The sequence below is a fragment of the Vanessa cardui genome, chromosome 6 (genome assembly GCF_905220365.1).
Source record: "Vanessa cardui chromosome 6, ilVanCard2.1, whole genome shotgun sequence".
Classification (NCBI taxonomy): Eukaryota; Metazoa; Arthropoda; class Insecta; order Lepidoptera; family Nymphalidae; genus Vanessa; species Vanessa cardui.
In genome coordinates this window covers 14,638,306-14,650,867 of record NC_061128.1, presented here as the reverse complement: position 1 = coordinate 14,650,867, position 12,562 = coordinate 14,638,306, and the positions used below count along the sequence as shown (strand labels likewise).

The following is a 12,562-nucleotide window of genomic DNA, read 5'->3' as shown; positions in this document are numbered from 1 at the left end:
CAACCCACTCCTGTGGGCATTATGCTTGCCTTTCACCGGCACAAAGTATATGTACATGATAATTTCATAATGAAAATAAATATCTACAAGAATTTCCTCTCGAAAAGAAATGGTAGCATCACTTATTCATCATCATTATATCAATTTGCTTCTTACACGTAGGTACCCGGGCCACATGGGACCCTCCACTATCTAATTTAGAAAAGATAAATGTTGCTACAGGGATTACTGCTGAGCAGTTTGTCCGCCGCAAATTGACTTTAATTTTTAACTGTTTATCTCTTGCGATTTCTTTACAAACGCCCCGGTCGTGTCCGCTACTTCAAACGCTTTAGCTATCGCGCCCTAGGCGTATCCTGTGAACCATTTTCGTCAGTACTGTCAACTTGGAAATGCCCGAGGCCTGATCTCCGCAACGATATTATTAATTCAATCAATAAACGTAACTGCTTTCTTTCGCAGAGACCATCGAGTTTAATTCGAGAATTACATGGGTATATTAAGTATGCACTAGACAATTTACGAGAAGTATGTACGAGATAAATATTTTATTTGCAAGGCAAGATATTGTGGATATTTTTCCACATGACTTATAAAGCACCAATTTACTGCGTTGTAAACCATCTAAGGTGTTATACTTTTGTTCCTCTAATTCCACTGGCATGAACCAGGAACCATGGAGGAACCAAATAATATTAGCAATACAAGAACAATACATAGCATTGATGTTTGCCAGTAAAATTACTGAGCCTGTACAAAGCCCCTACCATCGTTGCTCGAATTAAATTATATTATTCATTCATTTTCCTCTACCGTACTTTTAATTTGGCCGTAAATGAAGCACCGACATAGCAAAGTAATAAAAAATACAATCGATGGTTAAAAAAAAACTCTCTTAAACGTTGATTAAACCACGCTCGTACTTCCTATAAATGGAGTTAAATTTGAATACCTTTTTACAATCCAATAAAATTTTCAGAAACGCAATGAATAAGTAAGAGTTCAATGTCGGAAAGCTGGAATATTGGCTGTAGATTTAATAAATTTCTGCTCTATATGCAAATGCGAACCCCTGATGTGTAGACGTGAATAGATTGGTTCGTTTTTAGCTCAACTTATATGGAAATACGAAAAGCACGTAAGAAAGCGTGAAGAAGATCGGTTCGATACGTAATTAGTTTTGCGAAACGTCACACCTCAATTTTGTTTCGATGAACATTGAATAATATGCGATCCGGGGAGAAAAAGAGTGACTAATGAGTTTTCCCTGTCGGTTCTTCTTGGTAGTATTCCAAATCTGTTGTCTACTGACAAATCAAATGAAATCAACAAACAACAACAACGACAGCCTGTAAATTCCCACTGCTGGGCTAAAGGCCTCCTCTCCCTTGGAGAAGGTTTGGAACATATTCCACCACGCTGTTCCAATGCGGGTTGGTGGAATACACATGTGGCAGAATTTCTATGAAATTTGTCACATGCAGGTTTCCTCACGATGTTTTCCTTCACCGCCGAGTACGAGATGAATTATAAAAACAAATTAAGCACATGAATCAGCGGTGCTTGCCTGGGTTTGAACCCGCAATCATCGGTTAAGATGCACGCGTTCTAACCACTGGGCCATCTCGACTCTCCATGAAATGAAATCAAAATATTCTTAATTCAAATTATATTAATGCGAGCACTGTTCAGTCATTTCCTAAGATCAGATTAATTTAAAGCTATCACCGATGAGTAAAATAAATTCTACTAAGAAGTACAGAAGTTGCTCTTTTCTCCAAATCAATTACGTAGATGCCTAAATACAAAATAGAATGCTTATACCACACGGAAATCAACGAATATCCATAAAATTTATCCTGTACGACATCATACGACAACGAGTCAAAGGGAACGACGATGATAAGACCTTATTTGGATGGAAGAATACTTTGATTTTAAATACCAAAGACGCAAAGATCGTTAAAATTCATTCCTAAATGGAAATATTAATAAATCTCAGGATTGGTTCACATTAGACCTATCGTTTGTTCTGTTGCGTTTGTCAACCATTCTCATTGCATTTCACTCCAAACTATAAATATTCGATTTATAATTTGTATTGTTTATGATATTCACATTAAAATAATTATTTAATATAAGCCAAACATGCTTTACCCTGTACCATGTTCCAAACCTTCTCCTTAAAGGGAGAGGAGGCCTTTAGCCCAGCAGTGGGAATTTACAGGCTGTTGTTGTTGTATGCTTTACCCCCATAAAACACAAACTTCCCCCTTTTTACCCCTTTATCTACATCTAGAGTATCTACATCCTATAAAGAACCTACTTGCCAAATTTCGAGTTTACACAGGTTATATTTTCTAAATGATTCTTTGTTTTTCTAGCCAGCGGTTATCATTATTTTGATTATCAAAAAGCTTTCGAAATTCAAAAGAATAATTCAAATTTGGAATGTGATCTACTCCGGTCCGATTCATTGTGAACCCGCTCTTAATTCAATGTAGGTTAATCAGATAACATCATCAACTTCACCGTTGAAAGATGTAACCCTCTTTGCTTGTATTAATATATAAGCAATGAATAAATTTACGTCACAGGTGGATAGGCAATAAATATCCTTATTAATATCGTATTAAAATATTCAGGCAATTTAATTTCTGTTTTCATTTTACAAATATATCGAATTAATTTATGAGGATGGATGTATGTATATTTGTTATTCTTTTATGAAAAAACTACTGAAGGGATTTGGATAAAACTTTACAGTAATATAGATTGCCCTGATGTGCATATATTGGCTTCAATTTATAATTATTTTTATGTATGAAGCCGGCGATATATTTTCTTTAATATAGGCAGGCAGATTAGCAAATGCTTCACTTGGTGGCGAGTGGTCAACACAGCGTAGACATCGCTACTTGAAATGTTAAACACCCCTTGCAATGCGCCCGCAATCTTCGGAACAAAGACGTTTTGTACCGTGTCCCTGTTACACTGTAATAAATCTCACTCCGCACAGCTTACACAGTGAAACACGCGTATTCCTTAACCGTTTGATGTTTACCGCCTAACCGACATGATCCCGACATGTTTGTTTTTTTGTTAAGCTACAACTTTTGTCACCAACGAACTGCCAACAATGTTTTGTATGTGATGCTGTCTCATAAAAAAAAAAACCAAGAAAATAAATAAAATAAAAACAAGTACATTTATGATGTGAATATAGAGCATTGTACATTTGTGAAAATCACAGTTCACTTATAAGAAATTAGTGACTCGCCCCGGCTTCGCACGGATGCAACACTGATACTAAATATACTACAGAATATGTTTATTTACGACATCCATTATGAACTTCTAAAATGATCAATGCTTGACTTTTAGGTACTCCAACCGCCGAATTTTATTAAGTCTACCCGTGACCACGGACGCTGTAAAGTGCTCGAAACGTCGGGATGTCAAAAATAATTAATATACGCGATTCAAATCCGTTATAACTAGTTTTATTTAAATGTGTAATGATCGCGAAAATTTAAGACAACATTATGATCAATGCTTCTTTACTATATTGTCCATGACTATATTATATACAAAAACCGTTCTCTCGAATCACTACTATCTATTAAAAAAACCGCATCAAAATTCGTTGTGCAATTTTGAAGATCTAAGCATACATAGAGAAGGACAGCAGTAAGCGACTTTATTTAATACTATGTAATTGTCTACTATGTAAAATGACATCTTTGGTTATAATGCGAAAATGTAGTTAGTAATATACATAATTTAGTAAATAAATGAAATATCCTTCGAGGGAATTAATCTAGTTGACTTCGCTTTACTTCTTTTGAAACGAGGTAAATAAGATTCATTTAGACAGCAAAGAGGCCGTCACAGCAGCGAAACGGAATCATCGTAAGACGTAACAAGTGTCCTGTGTCTCTTAATCACTTCCCCGGTAATTGTTTTATCTTTAGCTCGTTAGAACTCGTTTAAGCAAAGCCTTCTTAGAGAAGGATTAAGCGCGGTCCGCCTTAATCCACCCCCTGTTGCTAATTCTGGTGGTTTTTCCACGGAGACCAGATAAACGTTTTTGTTGGGGTCCAAGCTCGCAACGATTAATATTTATAAGAGCGGACATCGCTCAGATTGCTTCGGTTGCCGGTGCAAGGATTACGTCAACGGCTAAATGCTTTTTTTTTTTTAAATACATTTTTCGCTGCAATGGTATAAAATATTCTATATTTGAATTTTTTTTTGAGGTTTTAATTCGGATATATTGTAAGGATAAAATCAGTTCGAACGCGATGTAGTTTAATTGATTGTGTTAGGCGAGAAACCACTTGCTCGATTAGTCACTGATAAAGACCACTTATCGCCGGTCGGTCTCTCCGAACGAATCTCCGAAAACAAATACAGCTAAGTGCTTTTAACAATTAAGTGATATATTTTAACTATTAATGATTCGGTGATAAATACGGATCGTTCAATTAACTTTTTAATTTTAAATTCTAAGCAGTAAAAATATAAAAACAAGTAGGAGTTATTTAAAAAAGAGTGCAGTTGCTTACATGAATATTCTGCAAAATATCATACATATAGTTAGGAATTTAGTTTTACTATCGTCTTGCAGATTCTATAACACCTAGTTCTAGTACGCTTCTCCAAAAAGTAAACATCCTGGAACATATTGTCAGTTTTTATAATAAGAATCCGCAACATTTATCTGTATAATTAAAATAGCATGATTTTTTCTTAATATTGTAAATTCTCGACTGAAAGTCCCAAAAGTTGAAATTTGATCGACCGGGTCGAATGAATCTAAGCCTTATTAATTAAACTAACCCATAAGATTAACTTAGTAGCAGGCGCATATCGTAATACAGGATATTCTTGTAAGATGATAAAGTAATTTTCTGAAAATTTATCATAACAATAACTGTCACCACACCTCAGTCTTCGCGACTATTCGACAATACATTTCGTCCTTGTGGGCGTGTTCAATTTCAAACTGTTTTCGTTCCATTAGAAATTGTAATTAATACTCAAAGATAAACCCCTAATTGTAGGTGATAAATAGAAAACGATCGGCGCCACCGTTGCTCAAAAACCGCTCCTTAATGCTCCCCCAACGAAACCCAATATTAGTGATTAATCCGCAGATGTTTGTTCTACATTCTGACATCATGAATAATGAAGTTGCCGACTTTTGTTACCAAACGCTTCAATTGGCTTTGTCTATTACTGTTACTATTGTTCACCACATAATGGTATTGTTGTACCAACAATATTGTAAACTCCGGCTACCTACGCGCAACACATAATTTATTACCAAGGTACACAAGTGAATATGTAAGTGATACGAGGAAGTACAATTATTGGTTCGTAATTATATCGTGCAAGCTCGGGACACTAGCTAAACAAAGATTAAACAATGTTTGACACGTAACGAGGTGGCGCGGAGTGCAGCTTGATCTCTGTTGACAGAACCGGTCGGAATCTAAACAGGGGCGATCAGTCTTGCAATTTTAAGCAACGGAGGATCCTCGCTCCTATGAATAAAGATATAACGTATACCACGTAGTTCAGTCGATAGTAAATAGCTTGAGAATACGAAATTTTAATACCATTTAAGCATAAGTATTCAAAGAAACTATGATTAAATTATTTAATCTTGTTTAAAACTTACTCTGGACTGATTATTAAGGGTGAATGAACACCGTCCATTCGGAGAAGCGAGGATGGAACAAGAATAATAGTTTACCATCTAGCGCTTTATAGATCTGCTCTCGTTACTCGCGATAAATGATTTGTTTTCAGAAAATTGAAATAATTTTGTATCAAATCAGATTTGTTTATGTAAGTATTCCTCGGAAAATGCTCGAGGAAAAATCTTGGAACTTGGGTTAGTGAATATATATGTGGCCGAATTTCTTTCCGATGATTCCTTCACGCGATTGTAAACACAAGTTAAGCACCTAAAAAATCAGTGGTGCTCTCCCGGCTTCGAACCCTTATTTGTCGATTAATATTCATTGGTTCTGACACTCTGAACACTCTCGGAACACTTTTATCGATGCGTTTAAAACTGTATAAGTTTGTGTTATTTATTACAAAACATTTTGATTATTACTCTCGTGAATACACAAATATATTTGTGTATTTTGCAAGTTCAAAACGATCGAACTATTCGGAATGTCATTAATTTTAGTACACTATAATAAATGATTATTTAAAACGAAAACAAACAAATTTATAAGTAAGTTTTGGACTTGTTTTCTATTAATCATGTTCTTAAATTTTAAACTAGCCACCCGCCCCGGCTTCGCACGGGTACAGTACTGACACTAAATATACAACAGAATTTGTTTATATACGACATCACATTACAAACTTCTAAAATTATCAGTCTTTCCTAACTCTATTGTCCATGTGTTACACACAAAAACCTTCCCCTAGAACCACTCTATCTATTAAAAAAAATCGCGTCCAAATCTGTTACGTAGTTATAAAAATTTAAACATACAAAGAAACATAGGGACAAAGAGAGCGACTTTGTTCTACACTATGTAGCGATAAGCTCGTCAGGTCATAGTCATATAACAAACATAGGTAATATATATGATATACAGCCTCAAAATTATTATATCCTAGCTAAACAGCTGTTTGTTTCGAAAAATTTAAACTAGACAATTTGTCAGCGCAGGTATCACGCTTTCGACAGATACGCTGTTTGAATACGTCTCTTGTGTTGACAGGAAAGCTCCGCTTAGTCGCGGTCGCGAGCAAAGTGCAATTTTAAAATGTAAACATTGCCTCGACTTTAATCTATATTATTTATAGTTATTGTCTTGTAACTACAATTACGTAACTATATATTCTAATAGTATAAAGGGACGGTTGTGTATATTAAACTCAAATCAAATCAAAATATACTTTATTCAAATACGCTTTTACAAATTTAGAATCGTCAATTAACAACTATATTAAGTGAATCTATTACCGGTTCGGAAGGTAGATTCTATCGAGAAGAACCGGCAAGAAAATCAGTAGTTTTTAACTCTTTTTCAATATTTAAAAAAACTGCTAGCAGAAGATGTAACCTATTAGTAAGGAGGTTTTAGTTTATAATATTTTTATTAGCGTATTATGTACCTATATTTTTGGGAGTTTCTGATATATGTAAACCAAAATATATATCACGCTACAAAGTAAACATAACTGCTACACTTCTATAGTTCCCATAGCCTAGGTCTATAGTAAATAATCACAGTGGATGATTTAGGTGATGATATAAGATAAGATTTAAACATTACAGTAATAATTAGCCTAACAATTTGGAACAACGACCCTTCACAATCACGTGCTCTAAGTCATGGGCTAGTTTTAAGATGAAGTTTTATTTACGTAATTACTGAAATAAAAATCGCTACGACCTACAATAATAGTGACGTGATGGTGGTTTAAAATGAGCGATCGTCAACGAAGGTTATCTTCACAAATATAGATGAGGTAGACCTGGGGGAGTGTCTGCGGACCGAATGAGTCCAATAGTTATCAATCATAAAGTAATGATCGAGTACTCTGTACTCTGATTTGAATTTGGTACACACACAATATATAGATTTACATAACTTATACGTTTACTGGTAGCTTGTATGGTTGTAGAAACTAAGGTCCCAAGTTTGAATTCCATTTAATGCTAATACGAGATTTTCTTAACTGGAAAACCTAACGTCATTCGGAGAAAGAAAGTCAATCGCTAATCGAGCTATTAGCATAGGAATTTTGTGTACTAATCTCTGCATTTTTTTTGACATTATCCACCGGTTAGAATGTTATATATTTATAAAGAAACAGTACACTACTTGTACATTTTGATCGTCATATAGTCACGTTACACTTCAGTTTGAAATAATATCCTTAGCATGGGAACACAATTATGATAGAATTATATAATAATTCGAACAGCACCTACACGCTGCAATTAAATGGAGTACACCGACAAAATACCACGTAAGTCTGAAGTATTACGTTCTGCTTGTATTTAAACGGAATCTAAATTAATTTACGAAGCAAACGATGCACATTTACGTTTCGTAGTAAACGTCACGACATACATACAGGTACAAGAATTGAGCACATTAAAAGCTTACATTTCGTGTCTGCGTATAAGCCGCCCTCTGAAAAGATTTGATGGGGAGGTTAGAGATTTATGTCAAGGATCATAGAGTCGGGGATCGGGGGATTTCAGTGCTCCAACATCCGACTGTGCCCTTTGTGGTTGGAGCACTATCCGGCTTCACTTCACTTTGTACCTCTTACTCCTGCTGCCACTTACCTTGCGGGACGTTTCAATTTCATTTTAAGAAAAATCCGCGTCCAGTCCAGTCCCATCAGACTCGTATGACGACTGAAATCTTCGAGAATAAATGTAATTTCCGTCTCGATAAAGTGAACACCATCTATATCTCATGTACGTTTGGTAAATATTCTTATAAAATTCTTACGACGAATGATATATAAATACGTTTTTAAAATCGACGACCTCCATGGTCGAGTGGTGTGTACACCGGTTATCATGGGTCTCAACTCTGAGGTCCCGGGTTCGATTCCCGGCCGAGTCGATGTAGATTACCATTAGTTTTCTATGTTGTCTTGGGTCTGGGTGTTTGTGGTACCGTCGTTACTTGTGATTTCCATAACACAAGTGCTTCAGCTACTTACATTGAGATCGGAGTAATGTATGATGTTGTCTCATATTTAAAAATATAAAAAAAATAATAGAGTTAAGACACTTCAGGTCTTGTTATTCAATCGTATGGTATTCGATCAACAAAATGTCATTGTAGGTTCCGGAATTCCAGTGCTGGACAAAGATTTCTTTGGAGGCGAAGCTTGTATTGGAAAATTTGATTAGAATACTTGACTTGGATTATTTATGCTCGTGAAAGATAACGTCAATATTTCACGATGAAGATCTGCCGCGTGTCAGAACGTTATGGAATAATATCCAAGCTTTAGAATTATATAATAGAAATATTCGAAACAAATAGAAACATACTACGAATTAACTATGAAACATTACGAAACGTTCTCACGATGTTCAGATTAAATTTGAAGGAGTTACTGTAGATATAAATTTATGGATCGAAAATAATATCTCTACGAGACCAGTTGCAATACTCTGCGTTTAGTAGTTACATCATTTTACGTAGAATTTCAATCAGAGCCGGCGTATAAGAGTCGGTCTTAGCGTTTCTAAGTTTTCCTACCCCGCTTTGCCGGTGATATCTCAAATTTACTATGGCATCCTCGCTTGGGAGTATTAATTTGTTGGGCGAGTTGTAAGCTGAATATAATGAATAATGGCCGAGGGTTTTTTTATTTTGATAACTATATTTAATCGCTATTATCTTGAAATAAATAATAAATTGAGTATGGCTTCCAAAATATCAACTATTCCAATATTATAAAGATGTTTTGAAGTCTTATTGTATTTCATAGCTTCCATTCTTGATACAGGCAGGTAAGATAGCTAAGGTAAGGCAGTTATAAAATATGCGAGAAATAACAATTTTGTAGTATTGTTGTGTTTCGATTGGAAGGGTTGACGAACGTCTTAGTTCTCAAGTATTTTGGTACATTATCACGAGTCTATACGACTATCGTTGCTATTTAAAAAATAGTTTATAGGCTAAACAATACAGCGCTACACTATTGGGTAACAGGAATACTCAATGCAAGTAAAACTATTATGCTATTAGGCCGCCTGTTGCATTTAAGAAACTTTTTATTAATTATCTTAAGTATAACTTCAATAAAATATAAATAAACCGCGCCTCACAGTGAGAAGTTATTCAATAAACGTTATTATTATTAAAAAAATGAAAGGTAATAAAATTTTAACGACTGTATAAAATAATATAAAAAAAAAGGTATCGACAGTGCCGATTAATAACAGTTGCGAAACAGAAAAACAAATACCGATAATTATTATGCTACCAAAGCGAGTTTGCGGAAACCGCAAAACGAAATTTAATTTGCCCTGAACGCTGCATCAGAAATAAAGTTAAAACAGTCGCTGCAGTAGGCGGCAGTACGCTCAACTTCTAACGCAAATGAATAGGGAATGAGAAAAGTTCAGCTGAGAAAAATGATGTCCCAGTAGACGACTAGGGCGCGGACTTGCCTTACTGTTACGCGATACGCCGGGGTTACCGCGTTAAGGTAAATTGAGGTGTTTTCCAATCGATAAAAATATCATAATTCTGCCAGACAGTTTCCACTAAAATATATACCTAAGAGCTGACATTGCCTAGTGGTTAGAACGCGTGAATCGTAACCGATGATTTCCGTTTCAAACCCAGGCCACTACCACTGAATATATATACATATGCCTAATTTGTGTTTGGCCAACATGTGGCCAACCCGCATTGGAACAGCGTGATGGATATGTTCCAAACCCTCTCCTTAATGGAAGAAGAGGCCTTAGTCTGAGTGTTTATATGTCTGTTTGTCTGTTTCTCTTTCACGGACAAACCATTGAACCTTTTTTGATGAATAAATCCAAGTAATGACATAGGCTTTAACATTTGACGATAAGCGCGACCGACATCCAGTACCAAATTTTTAAACAATTGACTCTCGAATATACGAATATACAAGTGTGTTAACATATATATTACTCTGATATTCTTTTTGTATGTGTGTTTATAATTTAATAGAATTATACATAAATGATTAATGGTTTGAAGGTGGGCGAGAACAACTCCAAACTTTATACAGACATATTAAATAAAATCGAATTATTTATAGAATAAGTAAAGTTTGATGATCGCTTGTTCCTATGCGTGGGCTGTAAGCCGGTGTAAATACTTGTATTTATATACCAAATTTCATAGATACTTGGTTATCGATGTCTTCAAGTAATAAACAATTACAAGTTTGCCTTTAAAAAAAATACAAAACATTATATCTTCAGATATAATGTTAGACAGACAACTAACATTTGCCTGTTTTAAAAATTAAAAAAAATATATAATACAATCTATGTATGTTTAGATATAATGTTAGACGGACAACTTTAAACGTTTGCCTGTTTTAAAAATTAAAAAAAAATCTAAAACAATCTATGTTTAGATATAATGTTAGCCGTACTAATTTATACGTTTGCCTGTTTTAATAATTAAAAAAAAATCTGAAACAATCAATATTCAGATATTATGTTAGACTGACACATTTATACGTTTGCCTGTATTAAAAAGAAATAAAAATTTACCATATCTGTCTTTAGATATAATGTGGGCCGGACATATTTATACGTTTGCCTTTTTCTTTAAACAAAAAATACAAAGCAATCTATGTTTCGATACAATGTAAGATGGACGTAACTCGCAAGCCCGTGACAAAACAAAAACTATCAATATCAGAGACTTAGCTTTACACGGCTCTAGTCGAAGAATATAAGACGGTGTCACTTCATTCAGATAGTTCGAAAGCGAGTCATTAAACTGAATGAAACGTGCGGCAATAAGAACTTTGTTTTATAGCTTTACTTCACAAACAGTTAAATAAAAGCGTAGTATTCACAACTCACCGTTTTTGCCATTTGCGCTGACCCGGTGTCTGGGTACTGGATTAGGGCTTGAAATGAATCTGAAAAAGAAATGCATTTATGTTTAAAATGATCACAAAACGTGTTTAATTTCATACCCACAAATGTGAATTGAGAAACAATTAATCTATACTAATACTATAAAGAGGAAAACTTTATTCGTTTGTTTCTAATTAATAGGGTCAAAAAATATTGGAACGATTTAAAGAAATCTTTCTCCACTGAAAAGCTACATTATCCACGAGTAACATAGGCTATATTTATTTCTAGAAAAGATAAGGAATCCTTATTAAAACGTAAGTAACGTAACCCGAGGTGGTAAAAAGCGTATGTCAACCCGAAATGTGCGAAGCTGGGACGGGCCGCTAGTTCAGCATAAAGTAGCACGTTAGTATCCCATGGGCTCATGGACTTAAGAAATTTTACAACTAAGATTTATTGGAAAACAAATGGCAGATCTTCATTGAATATATTCGATTTTCCTCCACCGAAATAACCTCGCTAATAACACAATTGTTGGTTAAACGGTGTAGTGCAACAAATTGTACAAACTTGTAAGTTAAAATCATTTAGACCAATTAATTGAACGTAAAATTAACAAAGGAAATTACAAAAACGCTAGTACTTTATATTATAAGGTTTATACGTGTGTTGATACTGGCACGTACACAGATTATAAAAATATAAAATATTTTTAAGTATATTATTTCGAATGTGGAACGCGAGCAAAATTAAATAGCTTAATAAAATATATAGAATTGATATTTAAGTAGGATCTTATTACATATCAAGCATTAAGAATCATCATATATACAAACATAGAGAATGAAATTGAATCTTATTAATGAACCAGCAAGAAACTTAGTAGATAATTTATCTCAAAGGTAAAAAAATAATCTTCCTGAATTTTTTTTTATATTAAAGTAATCTTTCTCAAACTTTTTTAAT

At 34.4% G+C, this 12,562-nt stretch overlaps 1 protein-coding gene across 10 annotated transcripts in view; it reads right to left on the bottom strand.

Moving 5' to 3' along the window:
* Positions 1 to 12,562, bottom strand: part of LOC124530653 (polypyrimidine tract-binding protein 1) — a 506,488-nt gene that overhangs the window by 9,642 nt on the left and 484,284 nt on the right. For all 10 annotated transcript variants that reach the window (XM_047104894.1, XM_047104897.1, XM_047104895.1 and 7 more), the window contains one exon: positions 11,597 to 11,655. In XM_047104894.1, the coding sequence (XP_046960850.1) occupies positions 11,597 to 11,655 (59 nt within the window). The remainder of the gene's footprint in view (positions 1 to 11,596; positions 11,656 to 12,562) is intronic.